Source organism: Chiloscyllium punctatum, chromosome 2 (genome assembly GCF_047496795.1).
Source record: "Chiloscyllium punctatum isolate Juve2018m chromosome 2, sChiPun1.3, whole genome shotgun sequence".
Lineage (NCBI taxonomy): Eukaryota > Metazoa > Chordata > Chondrichthyes > Orectolobiformes > Hemiscylliidae > Chiloscyllium > Chiloscyllium punctatum.
In genome coordinates this window covers 64,958,104-64,984,432 of record NC_092740.1, presented here as the reverse complement: position 1 = coordinate 64,984,432, position 26,329 = coordinate 64,958,104, and the positions used below count along the sequence as shown (strand labels likewise).

Sequence of the window (26,329 nt, the reverse complement as noted above, 5' to 3'; positions counted from 1 at the left end):
GAAAATGGTTGTCACCTACATTGTTGAGATTAAACTTGTGCTGTGATTGCACATATTATTTCTGTCGACAAAGAATGTGGCCGTACATATTAATATACACAGCTTCTGTTATGCTACATATGTAGGCCATATATCCCCAAAACTGTTAAAGCATATCTCACAGCATATCCCTTTACTTGTTCACGGTGAGCAAAGTACTGACTGTGCCCAATCAATCTAAGCTTGCAAAACACAAAACACAGTGTCCACTATGAGATTTTATTCTACAACTGGACAACATCTATCAAATAATGCTAAGCGTGACTGGAGCTTATCTGGCAGGCCTTTCAATTCAACACACAGCTCAGTGTACATCATCATGAGCTGTTCCCATGAGGTTCTTGTTTCATTGATGTCTCCCTCAGCAGATGCTATGCAACACCGAGTTGAACTAACCTGCAGCACATGCTTTGTTGAGAATACCAGTCAGCCACTTAAATTGTGCAGAAGCAGACAGCAGTGCACCTGGACTACTGAATCATGGGAGTACCTTGTGGCCATGCTGTAATCAGGGAATGTGAATTTTATCTGCTGCCCACCTCATTTCCAATGGAAATGGAGAGACTGCAGATCGCAGACCTTATGCTCAAAAATGGGTGCAAGTAGATTTTTATTTGTACCTTATTACAAAAATCATACTCACATTAAATAATAGATTGTTTGAATAGTTTTTGATTATTTCCATAAGCTGTCATTTATTTCTGAATCCTAATGCATACATTTATTAGAACAGAATCTAATAAACTTTTTTTTTAATTTGTGCAGGTGTAATCTTGCACCCCTTGTGGAATACGCTAATGATGTTGGACTCAAATCTGATTTTGTCACTATGAATCCGTCAGTTGTGCAAAGAGCTTTTGGAAGTCTTCGGAATGAGACAGATCGAGAGAAATTTGTCAACAGATTGACAGTGTTGAATGACAGTGTTCTGTGGATCCCTGCGTTCATGGTCAAAGGTGGGGAAAAATACGTTGAATATGTAAATGAGCTGATTCTGAAGAACAGACTGAACATCCAGACAGCTTACCCATCCCTGCGGCTCATACATGCTGTCCGAGGGTAAGTGTATCTTCACTGCTCAGACGAGGTTCACTATGTGTGTTGGATTGTGAAATAGATAGAATTTTGGATCTCTGCTGGTAAGGGATGTGTGATATTTAGACCAGCAACATTAAACATTCAGCATGGTAATATGAGTGAACTGTTGTATCGAATAATTAGCTTTCTGAAAAATATCAAACACTTTAATCCAAGCTGTTAGAAAAAGAAGCTGTTGAGATTAACGAGTAATCTGTTTTGCACGTATTTTCTGCATAACTTGACTCGTGCATGTAAACAATATATCACCTTTCAATTTAATCATAGTGCTTGAATCTGTAAGTGTCAGTGTGTAACCTTCCCAACACTAAATGAGATAAAGAATAGGTGACATGAAGAAAAATTTGATTGGAGCCTGGCGTTATTTTGAACAGTGCACAAAAATGAATCCTTTCTCAGTAGGATAGTGTGCAAAGGGCTTATGATTGATATCATCATTTAATTTTTCTGCAGTTACAATCTTTCCCAACCATAAATTCATCTATCAGCAACATTCCAAGGCAGTGCAAGTCAAAAGATTACTATTGAAAAGTTAATAGTCATTCACCCTTCTGTAATGCACTTTTGTCTGATGAGTGTCTGCCTTCATGGAAGTGAATGGTTTGCTCACGAATAAAGCTGTAAATAATCTTTACTGATATTACAAACGCGTGCTATATAAGTAACAAATACCCTGCGTCCATGTTAAAGAATATGTTGTAAATTAAATTAAGGTGAAAATTGTTCATTGTATATCAGACTGGTTTGAATCAGAGATTCCACTCCATTAATGGAGTGGACCTTACACATTCCGATAATTTATTGGAAAATTGCAAGTGCATTCCAGCTAAATGGGAGGTTACCTCTTAGGAACCAACGGGAACATGTTGTTCTATTACTCAAATAAGTGGCTGATTTGAGTTTCATAGTCCTCATTAATCCTGGTAATCATTATGTTTTCCTGCTAGCTTTAAAATAAATGTTTAAAACTGTTCTTTTTTTTGTTTCTTTGGTATAAAGAAGAAGTACATTGTTCCAAATTTCCCCAAATCCCTAAATATGATGATGGGAGATACCTACATGCTGACTGATTTTTCTTAGTGATCATTCATTATCATGTTTTATGCGTTAAAACTGCTAACCAGAAGCAAGTTTCTTCATTCAACGCACAGTTTTCAATCCATCCCTGGAGAGTAATGATGTTTGATGAGGGAAACCTCTGAACACAACTTTCATTCCCAGACTACCTTTAAAACATCAAACAATATAATGTGACAATAGAGAATTCAGTATGTAGGCAACAATCTTCCATTTGCAGCCCTCAGGGACGTTGATTCAACTCAGTGGAATATGCTTTCCTCTTAACTAATCAGTTGTAAGGATACTGCTGAAGTTTATGAATGAACTGGGAGTATAAAATGTTCATTGCTCAAATGTACATTAAATGTTGGACCAAAATAATATCATGAAGCACAAATATTTATACTGTTTGACAAATTAGATAATATGTGATGAATGGTGCTTGATCCTATGTATGTTTCCAATAACATAGATGTAACCATGTCCAACATTCTTCAGTGAGTGTCCTATGAAGACAAATATTGTTTATCCAACTTTTTGGCGTTTTCAGATGATAATAGAGAGGGTTGATAATAATGCAGTTGATACCATGTACACGGACTTGCAAAAGGCAAAAGGCATTTGATAAAATGCCCCATAACAGTCTTGTTATCAAACTCAAAGCTGATGGAATAAAGAGGACAGTGGCAGCATAGATTCAAAGTCGGACCTTTCAGTACTTGCAAATGGTTCAAAACTTAGAACTATTCTCATCTGTGCTATGATCTATGACAGTGATAGACTTCAAGACGTCACAGGAAGGTTGGTCGAAAGGTGGACATGTGACGGGTTTAATACAGAGAAATGAAACTTAATATATTTTGGTAGGAAGAACAAGAAGAGGCATTGTAAAATAAAGGGCACAATTCTAAAGATTGTGCAGGAGCAGAGGGATCTTGATGCTTATATGCACTAGTCATTGAAGATAGTTGAAGGTAGCAATATACGTTGAAAAATGATCATTGAGATATGTGATATCCCAGGCATCATACAGAGAGGCATAGACTATCAAAGAAAATAAACTATAGTGAACCTTTTGTAGACGATGAAAAGAGTGTATTTTGTGTAATTCTGGGCACCACACTTCAGGAAGGTTTTCTTCCCTAAAAGAAACCAATGACTGCTAGCCTTCGTTACATAGGAACAAACAAAATAGGAGAAGTAGGCAATTCAAACCCTCAGCCTGCAAGTGCAGAAGATGTTTCTACCAGTGGGAGAGACTCAGACCTGAAGGCACAACCTCAGAGTGAAGGGATGACCCTTTAGAACTGAGATCGACCCTTTAGAACTGAGATGAGATGGAATTTCTTCAGTTTTTAGAAGGCTGTAGAGTCCAAATCATTGAGTATCCTTAAGACAGAGATAGATAAGGTACTTGATTAGTAAAACGATCAAACATTATAGGGAGAAAGCAGGAAAATGGGCTTGAGAAGCATTTCAGCCATGATCAAATGGTGGAGCAGACATGATAGGCCAAATGACCAAATTCTGCTCTTATGTCATATAGCCTGATAGTCACTGCCATTCAACAAGATCATGGTTGATCTGTTTCTGTTTCGAGTTCCCTGGGCTGACTCTTACCATATTTTGGCAAAGTGTCAATCTCTCTGAGATCTAGTGAGTTTTCTCTGAGGATCATCCCATGGCTGCCATTGTGGTGCCCTCATTATCCAGTAGTGGTATGATTTGTTCATTCACTGTAGCTGAACTGATTCATCCAATCTATGTATAAATTAAAATCACCCCTCGTTATCAGTGCATTGTTCTCACGAGTTTTCATTATAACTTCCTGCATACCCAGTTGAATGCAATGTTTACTGTTAGAGGGCCTGTAAACTATTCTTGTCAGGTGACTTCCTGCCTTTGTTATTTCTTATCTCTACGCAGACTGATTCTTAGAACTAAGATCATCTCTGTATTATATTAATGTTACCTTTTAAATAACAAAGTTAACCTTTTTGCCTTTTCCCCATTTTTCTGTCCGGGAATATTACCTACCCTTGAATATCCATGCTTCGGTCTTTGTCAATTTTCAGAAAGAAGAGATCAGCTGCAAAGAGCCAGCTCTGACATTCAGTAAAATCGGTTCTGACCGGTTTGTGTTCTGAATTCCACATTTCCATTTTTTCATGATAACCTTTGATATCCTTGCCTAATATAAATCTATCTCTTTCTGCTTTACAAATATTTAATGATCTCTTTTTCCATCCCTTTTCAGGCAGAGAGTTCTAAAGTCACACAATTCTCCGAGAGAAAATAATTCTCCTGAACTCTGTTCTAATAGGGCAGTCTTTAATTTAGAAATGGTACCACCTGGTTCTGAACTCACACTCAAGAGGAAACATCCTTCCTACAGCCACCTTGTCAAGATCGTTCATGATCTTATCTATATCAATCAAATTACCTCTCACTTTTCTAAAGTCCAGTGATAGACAAGCCCAGCCAGACCAACCTATCCTCATAAGATAACATTGTCAGTCAAGGTCTCAATCTAGTTAACCTCCTTTGAACCATCTCCAATGCATTTACATTATTCCTTAAAAAAAAGACTCAAGTGCCAATATCTGTCTGGATCTCAGAACTCTGTAGTCATCCTTGGTGGAATTAGTACTAGGTTTTCTTTTAATCCATCCTGCCAAAGTGAACAATTTCACATTTCTCCACATTATATTCAATCTGGGAGACTTTTGACTACGTAGTCAAATCTATCTATTTCAGCATGAAATATCCCTACATCCTGTTCGCAGTATACTTTCGTACATACTTGTGTGTCATCTGGAAATTTAGCTGGGTTATAAAAGGTTGAGGCCCCAACACAGTCCATTCCAATACCGCACTCAACATTTCCTGACAATCAGAAAAAGACCCAGCTTTACAACTCTGTTTTCAGTCAGTTCTATTTGTACTAGTATGTTACCCCCTATAATTCCTGATGAAGTGCTCTTACCCGAAACATTGATTCTCCTGCTCCTTGGATGCTGCCTGACCTGCTGTGCTTTTCCAGCACCCCAGTCTTGACTGTTACCCCCTATACCATAAGCTTCTATTTTGTAAATGACCTTTTCTGTGGCAACATGAAATCTATAATCTAATCTGTACATTAATAAGCAACCCTTTATCCATTAGAATATAGAGACAGAAGTGGTCCATTTAGCCCCTCAAGCCTGTTCTTCTATTCAATGAGATCATGGTTGATTTGTGGCCTAACTCCACTTACCTGCCATGGCCCCATTTATTAATATTTTTGCTTTGTAACATTTGTCCATCTCAGATTTAAAACTAACAACGGATCCAGCATTAACTGCTGTTTGTGGAAGAGAGGTCCAAACATCTACCATCCCTTGTCTCTAGAACTGCTTCTCAACATCTCTCCTGAATGGTCTGGCCCAGATTCTCAGACTATGTCCCCTATTTCTAGAATCCTCAACTAGTGGAAATAGTTTATCTTCATCAACCCTCTCATTTCCTGTTAATATCTTGAAAATTTCAATCAGATTGAAATCACTTCAATTCTAAATCCTAGCGAGCTGCATGTTTTTCCTACAGATAACTCCAATAACTTGGTTAAATATGATTTTTCTTTCACAAAATCAAGGTAACTCTTCCTGATTACCTTGTGTTTTTTTTAACTGTGCAGCTAAAACCTCTGTAATGATCAATTCTATCTTGTGATGTTAAAACGCTACAAATGGTTCAGAATGTATTCTCTCCATGAGTCTCTCAACTTGAATAGGGTCAATGAACATGATGCATGTCAATACTCCAACACTCTGCTCCTCTACAGAGGAGAAAGACCAGTTCTGAAATGAGATTGATATTGCTATCAGCTGCATCCCTAAAGCAGAATATCTTTTATCTACATTGGAACTGCAGTGCATGAGTGGGAATGGAATATAACTTAGACAGCATGGCAAAGAAAAATACACCAGATTGGATAGAGACTGTTTGTTTTTGCTTTGATGATACAACAAGCTTTGTGTAATTACCAGCCTGTTTCTCCAAGAGTTCCAGAGGATAGTGTCCTTGGGAACACCACAAAATGCATGTTCCCCATTGACCAACTCACCATTGTGACATTGAAATATATCATCGTTCCTTCACTGTTACTGGCCCAAAATTCTGGAACTCCATTCCTAATGGCATTGTGAGTGAATGTACTGCAGTGGTTCAAGAGTGCAGTTCACCACCCCCTTCTCAAGGGTAGCTCAGAATGGGGCACTAAATGCTGGCCCAACCAGCGATGCTCATATTCGATGAGTGAAAAAACATGACCGACTCGAACAAGCGAGACTTGAAACCCTTGACAGTCAATATCATTATTATTGCTGAATACCCCAACTGTTAAGTTCCCAGGGGTTACCATTGACCAGAAACTAAACTGGACCAGATATATAAATACTGTGGCTACAAGAGGCAAGGGATTCTGTGGCGAATAACTCACCTCCTGTCTCTCCAATGTGGCCACCATGTACATAGCACCTACAGTCAGAAGTGTGATGAAGTACTCTCCATTGGCCTAGTTGAATGGTTTTCTGACAATACTCAAGAAACCAATTGGACGAAGTTGTCCACTTGCTTGACACCCTATCCACTACCTTTAACATTTATTTTTCAGCATAAGACCACAGTGAAAACAATCTTCAAGGTGCACTGCAGTAACTCACCAAATCTCCTATGATAGCATCTTCCAAGTCTATGGCTCCCAGCACGTTTAAAGGTGCTGATGCATTGAATCACCACCCTGACAAGTTAACCTTCAAGTCACAGACCAAGCTGACTTGAACTATATCACTGTGCCTTCACTGTCACTGTGCCTTGGAAGTCCTTACCTAATAGATTTGTGGTGTCTAACTGAAAAAGATTGCTTTAAGTTAACAAAGCAGCTCACTGTAACAGGGCAATCAGAGATGGATAATAAATGTAGGCCGAGCCAGTAGTGCTCACATCCCATATACAAGTCACTACCTCTGTGCACCAGACTTATGTAGAAATGTCAGCCCCATTCCAAGTCAGCCATATTACGATCAGATTTTAAAAATCAATTCCTTGATTTGATTGAGCACGTGTTTTTGGCGCTTACGAGCAAAGTGCAGAAGCAGAATGGAACAGGTTTCAAGCGCCAGCCAACATATACTTGGCAGGAGAAGAGGCTGAACCCATTCCCACCTTCACTGTCTTAGAAATGTACTTGCATCCCTTGATGGATAAAGTCACTGGTTCTGGAGTACACTAATTCAGCATATTATTACTGTCAACTTATTATTAATCCAGTGACACCTGTGTTGGTTCAACCACTTTCATTCGATGAACTGACAGCCATATATCCTGAGACTTTACATGTAGTGAATTGACCACAGCATCAACACCACCAGAGTATCCATACCTCCACTGTAAGGACACTGGGAAGCAGGTGTGGAGGTGGTGAATATTAGTATTGGAAATTGGGAAACAGTTGCTGATGGCCTTGAACTCCTATTAAAGGAGGAAAGAGAGGTAGAGACGTGAGGAGATTTAGGAAGGGAATTTCAGATTTTCAAGCCTGAGCTGCTAACGGGTACCATTGGTGGTGTGATTGTGAATGGGAATGCTTAAAAGGCCAGAATTAAAAGATTAAATACATCATAGGTCGGCCTTGCTGTTAGTCTTGTATCCTAACTGCTACTGACTAGTAAGAACAGGTCCTCATTCTCATATGTGAATATTAGCAGGCTTTATTGAACAAAACTGTTTGTAAGGGATGGTAAATGGGGACACCTCTGTTCTACAGACTTGGATCCCTGTTCCATGTGATCAAGGGACACTATGCCATTGTTCTTTATGGACATACTCAGTTATTATTAAAATAAATGTATAGTTAACTATTTATGCCACATTACCCAGGAGTCAACAGAAGTCATTGTGTATAGGGACAAGAGTGGAATGTGATTTGGTGTGAATTAGGAATTAGAAATAGAGTTTTGATGATTCTCAAGTTTGCAGAAGGTGCTTCTATTGTCAAACATGGTGTCTATGATGTTGGTCTCGTTTGTGCTGTGAAAACATTCTGAAACTTTATCCCTTGTCCTTCAACTATTGCCTCTGGTTCTGAACTGCCCTACCATCAGGAACAGCCTTACTGCATCTAGCCCATCTATTCCAGTTAGAATTTTGTAGTTCTCTTTGAGATTCCCCATTCTTCTAAACTACTGAATACAATCGGAACTGACTCAGTCTCTCCTCGTACGTCAGTCCTGCCATCCTAGGAATGAATTTGGTAAACCTTTGCTATACTCCTCTTTCACAAAAACATCTCCCTCACATCAGGAGGCTGTGGTCAGATAAGATGCTGGAGTGTTTTTTTTGATGTTGCACTGACTATACACATCAGCTGTTTTTCACAAGTGGAGTTGAGAGTGGATTCTGCTGCCAACAGCAGTACTAATTCAGACCACCAACAGAGGAAGCAGCTTCATCTGACACTACTGAGGATCTCCCCTGGGCATCTCCAGCTGACTTTGACAGCTTTCTTGATACTTTCTATTGCTGTCACACCAGCCTTGAATTTGAATCTCCAATTTGACGAGAAGGTTCTTACATCCATAGACTTGGCCTTTATTGAAATTATTAATACTGTACTGTAGAATGCTGCTCCTGATGGTAAGGAAGAGGCCAAATTAGGTGACGGCAAATGTTACTTATTGTTTCCCTCAAACTCCAAATCCCCAATCCTCCACCTCCATAACCAGACATTCTGCACAATTAATGAGGAAGCAACTGACAACAAAGACAACATTTACAATTACAGGTGTTTTGACAGGAAGGATGTTAATTTCACTGCATTTCACTGAGGGAGATACAGCTGTCAATATTGTGATTGAATAGGATGTTGGCAAGAAACAAATCACAATCAGAGTGTATTTTGAAATGACTAGAGTTGCACAAACAGTACAGTACTAAGATTTTCAGTCGACTCATCTCAATTACTTATTTGATATTTTATTACCCTAATTAATGTTTCTGTGGTGATTCTTTTGTGCTGAGCTGTACTACCTCAGTAAAATTGCTTAATATCTGCTCATTGCACAGAATTGTTACAATGCAGAAGCAGATAATTTTGTCATGAGCTAGCTCTTCAAAGGATCATCTCACTTACTGTCATCTCACCTACTGTCATTTTTTTGCCTTCTCTCTATAACTTTGTACACTGATCTTTTTCAAACATCTGTGCACTTTTTCAAATATCTCAATTGAACTAGCCTCTACTACACTCTCAGACAGTCCATTCCAGACTCTAAACCTTCGTGTGAAAACGTCTTTCTTAATATGACTTCGATTAATTACTTTAAAACTGTGCCCCTCATTCTTGCTCATTTCGCATTTTCGATAATTCTTCATTTTTGTATTTTTCTTGAGTATTCTTCTCGTTAATTCGAATTTTATTGAGTAGACTGTGTGAACTTTTAAAATTGCAAACATAGAATCTTTTCTCTTTCCCAACCTTTCTGTTCTGCTCTATTGAAGACTATAAATCATGCTGGCATGGGGTTCCACAAACAGCAGGCATTTTCTCTAGTACTCAGGCCTGACCATGGAAAATGGAAGTCATCACAACTGAACCTGATGGTGGCTTCACTTCTGTGTTCACCAAGATTGCAGATTAATGGTTAGGACTGGGAAACTTGATCAGATTTTCTTCAGTTTTTCAGCCCAGCAGTGGTAAAAGTAATTGCATCAGACTCTTAACTACCACTTGACTGTGCTGTTGCTAATTCAACATGGAATAAAGATTGAATTGAGAATTTCTTGTTGTCTCTGACACTGCTGCAGCAAATAGCATGTTTAAGAACAGTATATTGAGCCTGATCTGCTTGTCAATTAGACCATGACCACTTTGTACTTCAATGCTAAATCCCTTGATATTTTAACTGAAGAAAAATACCTCCAGGGCAATGTATTGTGCATATTATTGCAGTTTTATTTGAAGCCAGTCAACTAAACAGCATAGTTCTGGTACCAATGCTATGCCATGTACTGTTGGGTATAATGCCATTTTTCATTTCAGCAACCCCAATATTTTAGTTCCTTAGGATGAACTCATTCACTATTGGCTGACAGGCAATATTTGCAATTCAGCTGACTGACCCAGAGGCATACAGAGAGCAGGTGAGCCACTGTGCTCCATGGCTGTTTGCAATAATTGTTGTTACCTTAAATTTTGTTGGTACTTGAGTTTCTTGTCTTATTCACTTTATTTCTGGAGTTTTCCAATTTTGTTGTTCTCCTAATTTCCATTTTCATGATTTAAGCATGCAGTGGTTTAATTTAGTTAGGTGTGGTGGTGAGTGTGGAGGATGATTGCTGTCACACTCTCCAACTTTAGAAGACAAAGTAAAACAGATCTTCTGGGCTTTTCGTGTAAAGTTTACTGGATCATCAGTGCAACACATTTTGAAGTATTTGTACCTTGACCAGAAATAACTGAGGATTCTACATCTATCTCTTCAAACTTGGGACCAAACTTGGAGAACTTGAGAACTTCAATGCCTGTTTTGGTGAAACAAGAGTTGAAGTTGTTACTGCTCTAAGATTTTCCTTCACAACTTCAAGTTGCCTTTGGTCTCATTCGTTCTGAACTTGTAGCTCCAAATGGTAGCTTCAAAGCTGAAAAAAAAATCTATGCCCCTCTCGAGCTTCTTTTCTCTGGATTGTCTTCCATCTCTTTTGAAGCTTGTTATTATTGCTTTTCTCTCTGATCGTTAAATTCCAGCTCCATTTCCAGTTTAATTTTAGCTCTTGTTGGGCTAATATAATCTGTTCTGGTTCCAATTCAATTTAATCTGGACTGAAATCAAAATTCTTAACCAATATTCTTAGAAATTTCTGCCTCTTTGTCTTACTGGATATTTTATATCCTAACAATTGCTTTTACATGCTGCATATCTGAGGATAATAACTTCTGCCAATTTAAAAACTCATGACATAAACTTTAAGACATTGAAATCATCATCTTAAGTTCTTGTTAGTATTCTTACAAACAAAGCTTGCAGTTACAACTTGTGGTTTGGGTTTCAACAGTTTGAATTATTACTTCTGATCATCTTTCAATTTCTTTGCAGTTCAAAATGTTGCTTTTCTCACAACAGATTAAATTCCACTTTTCATTAAAAATTGAGGTTTAAATCATTTACAATGGATACAGTCTAATAACAATATATTGGAGTGGTCTGTGAATTAAGAATTTGTAGTAACCCATGTCATCCTTTTCTTGTTTTCAAGTGTTTCAACTTAAAGTAACTATCAGCAAAACTTGAGTCTGAAAAAGGATTTCTGGTTTGTTTGTTGCAAAATTGCTGCTGTAAGTTGGTCAAGTCATAATGATAAGGGTATCAACAAGAATAAGGACACAAGGATTTAAAGATGATAAGCATAAAAGTTATGTGTGAAGATTATAAGACCAAAATGAACTATCATTGTAAGCCTGGCAGGCTTGAAGATTCTTCTTCCAAAGTGAAGATATTGGAAAAAAAATGAAGATGGATTCAACAACTCTGATGGAGTCTTTAGTTGAATAGCTGGAAGCTGCTATTACAAGTAGACTGAGTGGATCAGGTCCTGAGAGAGAGAGCAATTACTCCTTTGTTATGCTTCCATATACTGGTGCTTAGGTTTTTGATAATTTGATTCAATGCGACAGTCATGTTGCCTTTTTCTGTCTCCCTGTTGAGAAGCAGTGATTGCTTCAAGATGTTCCTGTCATAGTTCCTCAACAAAATGGCTTTTGGAGCCTGGGGTCTTCATCACAATCAAATTTTACTTTCAGGCCTGCTATGTTAATTTTAAATGAGCCATTGTTCCATCAGGCAAAAATATCAATTGTGTTGTGGTCCTTTTCTGTTTCTTGATCTCCCGAAAGATTTAAATATTCACAACTTTATAAGGAGCCATTTTCTTGACAACAAAAGTTAATCAAATTCTGAATGTCCGTCATTCAACATGATCCACCAGTCATTAGGACATGTTTCCTCTTAATCTGGCATCTGTTGACCACACAAATCGGTAACGTGTATGAATTTCAGTATATAATGTGCCATGATGTCAAATATGTAGGCTGTGCATCCCAGTGACTCGCATATCATACCAAACAACTCATTCAATCAGCCGATTATAATAGGCAAAATGCTGGCCATATTCATCCAGTGCATGTTTGGAAAACACAAAGTAATGTCTAACATTAGATGTGATTCTGTGATTGAACAGCACTCACTGATCAATTGTGTGTGTGCTAAGAATTGCACTAACAATCAGTTAAGATTATCCTTAGGGACAATAATTCTTGAGCACATTCTCCATCACAACACCCCAACTAATTAGAGTCAACTTGCCAATCAATCGGCATCCTTTTTCTGTGCAACATAAGTTGTTGCTCCCTTTTGAAATGTTGGATTCTTGCAATGATGTTTGCAATACAAAAACATGTGCCTTCTTTCAGCAATCTCAAGTTTGTTACCAAGCCAGTTGTAATATCGCAATTATTAATGCCATGTTGGAGAATGTTGCTAGTGAGAGTAAAGAAGAGGCCAAAGCAGATGAAGACAAAGGAACCCAGTCCTGTGCACCCATCTTCCACTCTACCTCCCTGCCAACCATTTCCATGCCTACAGATTGTAGTTCCATGCAATTTACAAGGAAGCACTGAGAATCTCACATATCTTAGGAAATACAAAATACTTGATTAGAATGAAATCCTAGCAAATTGCTCAAGCATGGAAATCCCATCTATTGCCACACATTTAAAATTTTTTTTGTTAAAAGATATGCTGTGTCCCAAGAGATGTGAGACATGAAAAACATCATATACAAAATAAAGGCAACAGATGAGATTGTAGCAAGTAAAGGGGAATTTTGCTCCTGAGATCTGTGAAAAAGGCCTTTGTTAGGTTCTGCTTGCACATTGAGGGCATCCAGATGAACAATGCCGTTTCCATGTTGGCAGATCCCCTGTGGACAAGATCTTTTCTATACGCTAGCCAAACAAGGAGGTTAGGGAATAGAGAGTACCCAGTTATCTTTCTTTCGTGGATCGTACTAGGGCATTCAATATCGTAAGCAGAGCAGGACTCTATAACAACATAGGGAAAATTGACCGCTCACTGCAAGGTTCTCAGTGTCATATGCTCCTTTAATGACAAAGTGCACTGCACTATTCAGTTTGATGTCTGAATTTCCAGTAGTTTCGTTGTGAGGAGTAGAGTGAAACAGGGCTGTATTCTCACTCGCTCACTCTGTTTGACATCATGTTCTTCAAGCTCCTGACCTTTTATCTCCTGTCCAGATGTGGAAAGATTCTTCATTACTTGCACATTACAGATCAGATGGACAGCTGTACAGTAAATCTGAAAACAAAGTCAAAAGCTAATTACCTCATGATCAGAGACCTCATCTATACTGATGATACTGTAATAGTCAACTCCCCCCCCTGTCCAGGATGGAGAGATAAATGGGAGGGGGGTGGGGCTGGAGAGAAGGTAGCTGAGTGTGCGATAGGTAGATGAAGGTGGGATAATGGTGATAAGTCGGAGAGGAGGGTGGAGCAGATAGGTGGGAAGGGAGATTGGCAGGTAGGCCAGGTCATGAGGACAGTGCTGAGCTGGCAGGTTGGAACTGAGGTAAGGTTGGGGGGGGAGGGGAAATGGGGAAACTGGTGAAGTCCACGTTGATGCCCTGGGGTTGAAGTGGTCCAAGGCGGAAGATGAGGTGTTGTTCCTCCAGGCATCGGAGGAAGTATGCCTTAAGGCAGCGTATAAGACAGTTGCATATCCAAAGACTTCCTGTATGTTGAGGTAGATGGAGCCAGATGACTAGTTGGTGTTAAAAACTCCACTTCAAGGATATGTACAAAATTGACATTAAAGCCCTAATGCTTGTAATAATATTGAGAAACGTATCAGCAATGATTGAATAGTGGAGGAGACCCGATGGGCTGAGTGGCCCAATTCTGCTCCTATACCTCTGGCATCTTTAGTTGATTTCAGAGGAAATATCTGACACCTCCTGTGGGCTCGCATACACCACCACTGTGACCAGTGGCTACAATGGCTTGGCAATGGATACCACTATTGAAAGCAACAATAGTGAGACCTGCCTGATACCTTCATATGTGACACTTGTGGCAGATCCTGCCTGTCGAAGGTTGGCCTCCTTAGCATCAGCAAAAATGCTCTATTAGAACTCACCGCATCTGAAATGAGTAGTTGCTGCATTGTCTCTCAAAGATGGAAGGATGCCATAACAACAGTTCATATTGATTTTGTTCCTTGCAATTCCCTATAAACGACAACGTTTGCCTATAAAGTGCATTATAAATCGACTAACCTGAGGCACAGTCTCGTAGTCCTGAAATCATGTGAGATCCAGTGACATTGCAAATTTTTCAAACCTGTTAGCCCATCTATTAATGCAAACAATATGACATATTGAAGAAAGTAAAATATTAACTAACCAAAAGAGTCAATGTAAATAATGTCACATAGCTGTCTGCCTGCTGTACAGTTGGAAATTTAATGTTTATGTCCATGATGCAAATGAAAAATTTGATCAGACTTGTAATTTTGAGTCCATTGATCAGAGCTTTTGAATATTGGTTTATAAATACAACAATGACTTTAAAACATATTAGAGTTTAAAAGGTTGAGGGGATATCTAATAGAAACTTACAAGATAATGCATGGCTTAGGAAGGGTGGATGCTGGGAAATTGTTTCCCTTAGGTGGGGAGACTAGGACCTGTGGGCACAGCCTTAAAATTAGGCGGGGTCAATGTGAATGGAAGTGAGGAGACATTTCTCCAGCCAGAGAGAGGTGAGCCTGTGGTATTCATTGCCACAGAGTGCAGTGGAGGCTGGGACGTTGGGTGTCTGCAAGGCAGAGATTGATAAATGTTTGATCTCGCAAGGAATTAAGGGCTATGGGGAGAGTGTGGATAAGTAAAATTGAAATGCCCATCTGGCATGATTAAATGACGATGGACTAAATGGCCTTGTTTCCACTCCTATGTCTTATGGGTATGAGCATAAGAAGTATAGTTAGTAAGTTTGCAGATTACACCAAAATTGGTGGTGTAGTGGACAGCGAAGAAGATTACCTCCGATTACAGATTACATCTTGATCAGATGGGCCAATGGTCTGAGAAATGGCAGATGGAGAGTAAGTTAGATAAATGGGAGGTGCTGCATTTTGGGGAAGCAAATCTTAGCGGGACTTATAACTTAATGGTATGGTCCAAGGGAGTGTCGCTGAACAAATTGACCTTGGAGTGCAGGTTCATTGCTCCTTGAGTGGAGTCACATGTAGATAGGATAATGAAGAAGGCATTTGGTATGCTTTCCTTTATTGGTTAGAGTATTGAGTACAGGAGTTGGGGGGTCATGTTGTGTCATCATGAGGGGCATGGATAGGATAAATAGACAAAGTCTCTTCCCTGGGGTGGGGGAGTCCAGAACTAGAGGGCATAGGTTTAGGATGAGAGGGGAAAGATATAAAAGAGACCTAACGGGCAACTTTTTCACTGAGGGTGGTACATGTATGGAATGAGCTGCCAGAGGAAGTAGTGGGGGCTACTCCAATTGCAACACTTAAAAGGCATCTGGATGGCTATATGAATAGGAAGGGTTTGGAGGGATATGGCCGGCTGCTGGCAGGTAGGACTAGATTGGGTTGGGATATCTGGTTGGCATGGACGGGTCTGTTTCCATGCTGTACATCTCTATGACTCTATATCAGATATTTAGTATTTGTGTTTCTGGGACTCCTTTTCCTGATGCCATATTTTATACTAGTTTTACAATAATACTGCCCTTAGTTCCGAGAAGCAAACTTGTTTTATTGTTAATGTGGCCAGTGACCAAAACTAGCATTAATAAAGATATTGTCTGGGACAAAAAAGCATCAATAAATTTAATCAAAACAAATGAGATTACAACTTCAAGTGAAACGTTTGGTGCATATCTTTAACATTGAAAAGGTGAATACATATATTAATGTAAAACATGTTGCTGCAGATTCCGGTGTTAAATACCAGCTACCACTTGCTTTTCTCAACTGCACTTCTTTTCATTGTATTATAAGCTATTTAAGTGGAAGAGTTGGCAATATGATTGCCCTGTTTTCCATATTTTTGATACTTATACCTTCAGGCAAAATCAGAAACTAATTGCAGTGCCAGAATAGCTGTGCATGGACAGTGTTTGAAATGTCTTTGAAATCACATTTGAAGTATTGCATTCTTCTTGATGAGCTTCTCCAGTGTCTGGGAAACATGCACACTAAAATCCAACAATTGCATTGTTGTATTGTCCATACTAACACATGATTCGAATGAAAAAGCAATCCGTGTTCACCCTGTATGATAGTAGAAAAAGAATAAGTAGAAAGGAAATGACACCAAGTTGGAGTCATGCATGTCAACAGAATCTCATCAGAGTTATTGATGAATAACACTTTTTGACATTTATTCATTCATAGATCAGGAAAATAGTAAAACAAACTCAAAGGCTTTTGCTTCCTCAACTCTTTCTGGCCCATCAAGCTTATGCCAATCTATAGAACAATCGATTCAGCCCCATCCTCTTTTGTCATACACTTATGGGACATGGGCATCACTAGTTGGGCCAGCATTTATTGCCCATCCTTAGTTGCACTTGACATGGTGCTGGTGATTTGCGTTTTTGAAATGCTGAAGTCCATGCACTGTAGGTAGGTAAACCTACTATGCCATTAGAGAGGGAATTCTTAGAGAGGGAATTCCAGGATTTTATCTCAGTGACAGTAAAGGAACAGCAATACATTTTCAGGTCAGGATGATGAGTGGCTTGGAGGGGGACTTGAAGGCGGTAGTGTCCCCATGTATCTGCTGCTCTTGTTCTTCTAGATGGACATGGTCAAGGGTTTGGAAGGTGCTGTCTGAGGATCTTCGGTGACTTTCTGTAGTGCATCTTGTAGATGCTACACACTGCTGCTACTGAGCATCAGTAGGGGAGGAATATGGTGCCAATCAAGCAAGCTGCTATGCCCAGGATGATGTCAAGCCTCTTGAGTGTTGTTGGAGCCACTCAGTCCTTACAGTCATGCAAGTATTTTCTTTAGGTGCCCAACAAATTTCAATTGATCATTGAAGTCATTGATATGTCTCCACTCCAATGAACACATGGGCGGCAAATTTCAGCTCATGACCACTCACTGTATAAAATACTTCTTCCTTATAATGATCCACACCTTTTGGTCAAAACATTTAATGTGTCCCCTAGTTCTTGCATCATCAGCTAATGAGAATAATTTTTCCTTGTCTATCCTTTCCAAACTTGTTTTAATCTTGTACACCTCTATTGGAATTCCTCTCATTTCCTTTTCCTCCAAGGGCCACAAGTCCAGCTTTGCAACCTAAACTTACTGCATCCACAAGAATTTCCTGATGTTAGTCTTAAAATGGTCCTTTACTAGTTTAAACCCTTTCCTGATTCTTTTACCGCTTTATTTAATTTTACTCCAAGGATTCCAAATTATTGTTTTAATGGAGAGATGGTAGTGAAGTGGCAATGTCACTGAATTAGTAATCTAGATGGGAGAAAGTGAGGTCTGCAGATGCTGGAGATCAGAGTCAAAACGTGTGGCACTGGAAAAGCACAGCAGGTCAGGCAGCATCTGAGGAGCAGGAGAGTCGGCGTTTTGAGCATAAGCCCATTCCTAATGAAGAGCTAATGCTCAAAATGTTGACTCTCCTGCTCTTTGAATGCTGCCTGACCGGCTGTGCTTTTCCAGCACCACAACGTTTGACCCTAGTAATCTAGATGTCCAGGCTAATGCTGTGGAGACTCAGGTGCAAATCCCATTAGGGCATCTTGTAGAGTTTAAATTCCGTTAATAAACCTGGAAAATAAAGCTAATCTTAGTGATAGTGACCATGATAGTGAACACCAACAATGAAAACTGACTTTGTTTCTTAATTCCTTTTAGGGAAGGAATCTGCCATTCCTATTTGGTCTGGCCTATGTGTGGTTCCAGACCCACAGAATGTGGCTGAACTGTAACTGCCCTCATAAATGCCCGAGTAAGCCACTCAGTGCAAGGGCAATTAAGGATGGATAACAAATGCTGGCCTTGCCAGCGATTCCCACATCCCATTCACAGGATAAATTGAAATAAAACACTTCTTAAAACTATTGCATTCCTTTTTTTAAAATTGTCTCTCAGTGATCCAGGTTTTCTTTATCCTTGCTTCAAACTCAGACACCTGACATGCTAGAACTGAATAGTTCGAGGCAAATAGAACTGGTTGTCACGTTAAAGTTGAGATTAAACTAGAGACTGATTGATTACTACTGGTGGTTGCTGAACTTGAAGAGTTTGGAGTTTATATTGTTCATTAAAGTTGGTGAGGTCTTCATGGGATTGTGCAATATGTAGTGAAGGCATTGTTCTGACTTCAAGAGTTCTGTTCAAATTACTTGCTGTAAGTCACGAGTGCTATAATTCCTATCTTTCTTATCCTGCAGAAAGACATGGAGAGTGAAGGGAGGAGAATCCGCTTAGAGAGGATGGAGTACTTGATGGCTTGGGGAGGGCAACGTTAGTAGGACACCACATCCACCTACGGCCTCAAGGGTGTGATTTCACACCTTAACATAAGCAGTGTTTTTGCTTGGAATAGATGGTGCTCACTGAAATAGGCCACCTGTTATTAGCAGAATTGGGGTCTCAAAGCATGGTTGGCAGCATTGCCATTGGCTGTAAATATCACCTTGGCCTTGAATCTTGTCATGTGGTTCCTTCCTCCCTAGCTTATGCAATATCACTAAAATACCACTGTTAGTTTTTTTGGTGTTGTGTAAACTAGAACTTTGACATTTAGTATACACAGAGAGCATTTCCAAAGAAACGTTGGCAGTGCATGGACATAGCTTTGACATGACCTTGGTTTTCCTCATGATGCTGACTGCCATTGATGATACATCAACTGTTTTGCGAGTATTTAAATCCAACTTTGGAGATGTCCTACAACTGCACATGGTTCCATTGCATCTATATCTAGTTGATCTGACCATATGCAGGTTGAGGAGCAGGATCAGTGTCCTGCCTGTATTCATGACACATCTGTTCTGCTATTATCTACTTTGCCTTTTGCATTTAAGGCACCATGAAAAACCAGAGGGTGGGCCACCAGGACTGTCCGCTGAACACACACCTCATGATTTTAGAGTGCAACCAACCCACATGTGGGCAATACATGTTTAACTCGAGACCATGCTGTATGAAATGGCATCGAGCAGACCAGTGGGTATGTAAGCAATAGTTCTAATGCTTGGATGACTCTAGAGGAATCCTTCAGGCCCAGGGTCCACATTGTATCAGGAATGGTTCACAGCCATTAGGGCAGAGACCTTGAAGCCAGTGGTAAACTGCAAAGAAATGAAATAAGGAGAAAGACTGCTTTCCAACTGAGCTGCCTGTGCTCGACTCATCTGACTGCAGCGCTGATGAATGCAACATTAATTCCCATTCAACAATAAGTCACACCTTTTCTTACCTTGATTACTGCAAACCCTTGGCCACAAAATACACCATTAAGAAAAAAAATCTAAACTTGATTTAACATTCAAGCCATCCAGCATTGCATACAGAAGTCACCTAGTCACCCTTATGCATACCCTTTATGTCTGTACCTTTGTTCTAGCAATCCTACACAATGCTGTCCCAGTGAATGCAGTATGGCTTATTGAAAAGCCAGTAACCTTTAGATGGGGGAGTCTGTCAATGGCTTTACAGGATGACCTTGAGCAGCTCTATGCTTTGAAGGCCTGATTCTAGACCTTACTGTTTGAGTATGGACAGTAGCACTCTGGGCTGATTGGCTGGCAGTCAACAGAAAGAGTTTTGATAGAATCAAAGTTGAAAGTGTGCTATTTGGTGCTGCAGCCATAATGATCTATTAGTTTATCTATTAGTCTGGGATAAATTGAGTTTTCATATATTCTTTCCTCTCATTGAGCTTCCAGAATTTGTTATTTCTCTTTTAGGATGAAAACTATAATATCAAAACATGAGTATAAATCCAGCATAAGTACAGAAATTTGTACAAGACCAAAACAACAAGAACTGCGATAATTACAGAATTCATTTCTAAAGTTAAATCATAACATAAAAAAGCAAACAGAGAAATCTTTTGCTTTAATGGTACTGGAGACATGTTAAAACTTTCAACTCATATCTGACTTCATGCTCGATCAATACAGATCTGCTGTTTATTCACTCAGAATGAAACACAATCAAACCTCTCTTCCATCTGTCAGCAATAGTTTCCATTTCCACAGAATGTAGAGATCAAGTGCGGTAATTTTGGAATTCTTAAGAGGTACTAAAATAGTCTTTATCAACTATAGATAACTTTTTAATGTGCTTTAGACTAATGCTAGCAGTAGTGGCAGGATGTCAGTGTAGAATAATAATTCCATCTTTCTGTAATTGCGAATCAATACAAGCTCAGGGTTGTTAGAGGGTTGATGCAGACAGATACAAAATGATTACGTGCAGTAACTCAGGTTCATTTAGTGTTAAGTGGTGATTTGATCAACAGCATCCTGGGCAGACTAAACATTGATTGTACTATGTCATTGTCTGTAATGTAAGGTGAGTGGCAGATTTAGGAAAAAGATATATTTCCTTTCATGTTCTATTAAGGCCATTAAAATCCAAAGTCAGCAAAATGCCCATTGAATCATTACACTGTTAATTGTTGTACCAGTGAGACTCCAGCAGTCTTACTGACAGGTTGCTACGCAGACAATAAAGACCAGTTTTGATCGATCCAACATGGGCTTTTACCTTTTGCTCCAAGAATCAATTTTAAATTGTCTTTAGAACTGTTTTATTTTGTTACTGTGTTCACTTGAGTACAAAAGTGAGCATTACTAATATCACTCTCCTCAGAGAGAGTGGGTAGTGTTTTCTTAGTCATGGGGAGGAGGTTCAGGAAAACACAGGTTGCTTCCTGCCTCATGGGCAGAATTTTGCACATGTTGGGGGATGAGGTAGTGCAGAGGAAGGCAGTCCTTTTTCCTGCAGACCACCACAGGAGATCATGTCATGATATTGAACCTGGACTCAAATTATAGCCTAGGGCAATGCTGTGTCCTGCATCATGCAGGATTCCCAGTGGTTCAGGAGGAAGTTCAATGATATTCTTTATTCTGGGAGGGAAGGTGCAACCATGTTCTCTCTGTTGCCTCAAATTCACAAGACCAGTGCTCATTCTAACCCTGCTGTGGCACACAACTCTCCCTAAAGTTAGTGGATATAAGGTTCACAATTGCATGCATTGTTCCCACTAAATGACTCTCAAATCACCTCATCCCCCCCCAAACCACCTACCCTTCTTGCCTCTGCACTTCCTACTCACTCCCACTCCGCCAAGGACATGCAGGTCCTTGGCCTCCTCTATCGCCAGACCATGGCAACACGACTCCTTGAGGAAAAGCGACTCATCTTCCGCCTAGGAACCCTCCAACCACAAGGGATGAATGCAGATTTCTCCAGCTTCCTCATTTCCCCTCCCCCCACCTTTTCTCAGTCCCAACACTCAGATTCAGCACTGCCTTCTTGACCTGCAATCATTTTCCTGATGTCTCCGCCCCCACCCCCTCTCTGGCCTATCACCCTCACCTTAACCTCCTTCCACCTATCGCATTTCCAACGCCGCCCCCCCCCCCCCCAAGTCCCTCCTCCCTACCTTTTATCTTAACCTGCTTGGCACACCCTCCTCATTCCTGAAGAAGAGGTTATGCCTGAAACGTCAATTCTCCTTCTCTTTCTCCTTTGCTGCCTGACCTGCTGCGCTTTTCCAGCAACACATTTTTAAGCTCTGATCCCCAGCGTCTGCAGTCTTCACTTTCTCCCACTCACTAGGAATACCTCATTACCTCTCTTGCTTTTGTACCATCACTAACTGCTCTTCCATTCACTTCCATCAGACTCATTTCTGCCCTTTTTCCCATCACAGGAAAAATTGGCTTATCCACGGCACCTCAACTGATATAACTACAATTTCAGGACTGGTTGCATTTGACCTGCAGGTCCAACAGTGATCCAGTTACTGGAATGCAAGAACACAGATCCCTGGACTCTGATTGGACCAAGGACTTGACACCCAAGGCCAACTTTCTTGACTGGAATTAGACAAGCCTAATAACTGATAGTAGCAATACCTCTTGGTTGACTGTAGTCCTCCTTCACCCTGCTCAGGACAGCTTCTCTTTAATTTTCATATGTGGCCTTTGGCTAAACGCAAATGTGTTTGGCACAAAAGTTTGGAGTTTGTGGAATTTGCACATTCTCCCTGTGTCCCGTGGGTCCTTTTGAGTGCTCTAGTTTCCTCCCATAGTTCAAAGATGTGCGGGTTAGGTGAATTGGCTGTAGTGTTAAGGGATGTGTAGGTTAGGTGCATTAGTCAGGGGAAATGTAGAGTAATAATGTAGGGGAATGGGTCTGGATGGCTTATTCTTTGGAGAGTTGGTGGACTTATTGTGGCAAATGGCCTTTTTCCACACTGTAGGGATTTTATGACTATGAAAAGCTGCTGACACTTGCTGTAGGTGTAACTTTGCCATAATATGGTGCCATAGAACAACATAACTACCCCCTTCACTGTTCAGTGATGTCATCTTGACAAGTGAGCTGCCTCTCTCTCTGCACTACAAGGCAAGCCACAGTAGCTGGCAGCCTATAGCTGAGTACTAAGGACCCTGTGCACTAAGAAAGCAAGCTAAGAGCCATAAATACAGACTGGTCACATGAGATGCTTGTGTGTCCCTGCATGCATTATGATCTGACAGAAGCAGAGAAGTTATTGGTGTCCCTGAGTTCCAAAGTAGATTGTTAAAGGGCTGAAATGATGCATGACTTTGTGTGAGAGCAGTCATGATGATGTACTGAGATTGGTGGTTTGTAGATTAGATTTGTGTGGATGAAGGGTCAAGGGTAAAGGTGATCATGGAGCATAGAGAGATGTTATGAAGAAGCAGTGTAATGGTGGTCATAAGAATCACTTGGTAAACTATAGCTGCCAAATATTGCTCTGACTTACATGTTGGGAATTTGTGTGTCTAATTTCTGGGGGAAGGAAACGAGAATAGGAAAGGGTGTAAAAATAAGGCAAGTTGAGGTTTTAATGAGAGATGAATGCATGTAAATAAGGTAGTCACTGCTCAAAGATGGGATTTTGAAGACATGAGAATATTAGTAAAGAAAGCTCCATGTTGAGATTCTCAATTTTTCATCCCTCCATGTTTTCATATCATTCTAATTATTGCTCATGTCAAATCAGGGAGGGAAAAATTCTACTCTTCCTCTTCCAAAAATGGAGTCACCCTCCAATTGCTGCTGTTAGATTCTCCTCCCTCCAGTGGGGCCTGCATCCTTGGCACCTCTATAAAACCTCAGTTATCAGTTATCACCTCCAATGAGGGTGCCTTTGTTTTGAAACATATTCACATTCTCCCTCGCTGCCTCAGTACTGTCTACGACAACCGATAGAGCTCCTGGTGCTCTGTTAGGGCCGACTCTCCATCTTTGATTAAACGGTGAACTCAGAAGCACCATAAAATGTTGCTGTTCTTTCTTGCTGACATCAAGACTCCTGAAACTTGCAGGAAAAATATCCTATTCACTGAGTATTCAGATATAACTGAAGGAATTCAACTGCTTCCACAAAGCTGAAATGGAAATTCCATTAGTGGAGATTTTGATGAAGATTTAGCTTTCTTTTGGCTTTTGTATTTATGTACACAATATCCATCTGTCCATTGGAAATAGAAGTAAAATATTTATAGGACTCATTTGGCAATTTGCTTTCTTCCCCCTAAAGATAATGAGCTGTGTTTCACTATAGATATAACAAATAAGGCTAACAACGCTACTCATTATTAAAGCGTACCAGACAGCAACACTTCATACTGAATTAACTGTTTTAATTTACTGTTCTTGGGTGAAACTCTGTGGTTAATTAGTAATTCTTCAATTTGATTGTTTAAGGAGACACACAGTGCTTGACCTGATTTGTACAGATCCTATACATTCTGTAGTTGTACCAAGATACCTCTTTAATTACAATAATTTTCAGCTCACACTGGAAGAGTATGGACAAATACAGGTGCACAAAATAGCAGCTATGATGGATTGCATTTTTTCCTGGTTTGGTACCCAATGATAGTTGCATTTCAGGGTTCTGCCCACCCATTACAATGGTACATAATGCCGCTCATGATTTTTGACATGCAGGCCAATTAGTGGTCAGTAATCTCATTAACCATCTAATTAAGGACAGTAAGAAGTCTTAGGAAGCCCTCCAGCATGAAGAGATTGGTGGACTGACCTTCAGAGGTCCCAGATCCCTTTTTGATATGTGAAAGGTGAAAAAGAGAGCTGAAAGAAAAAAAAGCATATTATATAAATGGCGAAACATTTCAGAGCACTGAGATGCAGAGTTACCTGGGTGTCCTATGGCATGAATCATAAAAGGCTAGTATGCAGGTACAGCAATTAATTAGGAAATGTATTGGACATTATAATTTATTGTGAGGAGAACTGAATACAAAAGTACAGCAGTTAAGTGAATGGGAAAAGAAAAGTGTGGAAATATAACCTAAATAGTAACATTCTCAATGGACAGGGGGAATAAAACGACTTCACACTGAATGAAAATGGATCTTTAAAAGGAAGATTGCCAATGTAGATAGATATGAAAATCAAATTCAGCTACTTTAAAGAAAGGCTTTGAGAAGAAAGAAGAGACAGTGATGAATCTGAACAACAGATTTGGAATCATGTTGATTTTAAACTTGGTGGAAAACCAGCAGTGACACCCCAACACAGAAGGATACTGGGGCCAAGAAATAGATTCGAAGTAGATTCACTTGAATAATAAAGTGTTTCTAATGAGAGATTTGAACAACTAGTGCTGTACTCACAGAACGAAAGAAAGTTAAGAAACCAATTTGTTCCTGCTTAAAGAAGGCCCTTTCTATCTTATTTTTGGTAACCTTCATATTGACATCCAGGCTGTCCAGTGAGGCATTCCAGCAGAAACTGGTGACCACTAGAAACTGCTTTTTCATTATTATTTCACCAGCATGCTGCTCCTTTCAAATGGATCTGGTGCAAGTCCAGTGGAACCACAGGTCATTTTTTTCTGTTGACATTTCTTGGAGTTGCAAAAAACATTGGGCTTTGTTTCCTTTTGGAAGCAGAGTGTCCTGTCCTTGTTACTAAGGTAAAGTCGCTATGGTTTGCAGACGATACAAAGATAGGTAGAGGGACAGGTCGCATTGCAGAGGTGGGGAGGCTGTAGGAGGATTTGTCGAAACATGTGGCACTGGAAAGGCACAGCAGGTCAGGCAGCATCCGAGGAGCAGGAGAGTCGACGTTTTGAGCATAAGTTTTCATCAGGAATGTAGAGTGCTTATGCCTGAAACATCGACTCTCCTGCTCCGGATCCTGCTTGACCTGCTGTGCTTTCCCAGTGCCACACGTTTTGATTCTGACTCTCCAGTATCTGCATTCCTCACTTTCTCTCTGCAGAAGGATTTGGACAGGTTTGGAGAGTGGGGATATAAGTGTTATGAAGATATGGGTGTACTGTAACTTTGAGAGTAAAAGCTAGCAATGACAGTACCAAGTGTTCTCAGTAACACACAATGTAATGTGCTCCAGCTACTGGGGTAGCTGGTTGCCTAGAAATGACAAAACAGATTCGAATTCGGCTAATCAGTTTAAATTATACCTCGAGAAATACCAAATTTCAACCACGCTTGAATTGAGTATATTGACAATCTTAAAAGCCAATGACACAATCCATTGTTTTGGGGTATAAGACTGGGGAAAATTGAAGAGTTGGGAGGAGACCTGCCACCCGACCAACAAATGTAGTCTGCTAGTCAGAACTCTCTGAGAGGCACCTGTCTAGAGAAGCAGTTTGCACAGAAAAAAACCTCAACACTAACCTGGAAGAGCCAATCTACCGACGAAGATAAAGGGAAGAATCGACTGCTGGCTGGTTTTAAAATTTGGATTTT

General features: G+C 40.0%; 1 protein-coding gene across 5 annotated transcripts in view; it reads left to right on the top strand.

The window, feature by feature from the left end:
* The window catches only part of st8sia4 (ST8 alpha-N-acetyl-neuraminide alpha-2,8-sialyltransferase 4), a 72,125-nt gene that overhangs the window by 34,588 nt on the left and 11,208 nt on the right, over positions 1 to 26,329 (top strand). For all 5 annotated transcript variants that reach the window (XR_011962332.1, XR_011962331.1, XR_011962330.1 and 2 more), the window contains exon 4: positions 805 to 1,098. Coding sequence is in view for 1 of the 5 variants with exons in the window: in XM_072583598.1 (XP_072439699.1) it covers positions 805 to 1,098 (294 nt within the window). In the remaining 4 variants the exon portion in view is untranslated. The remainder of the gene's footprint in view (positions 1 to 804; positions 1,099 to 26,329) is intronic.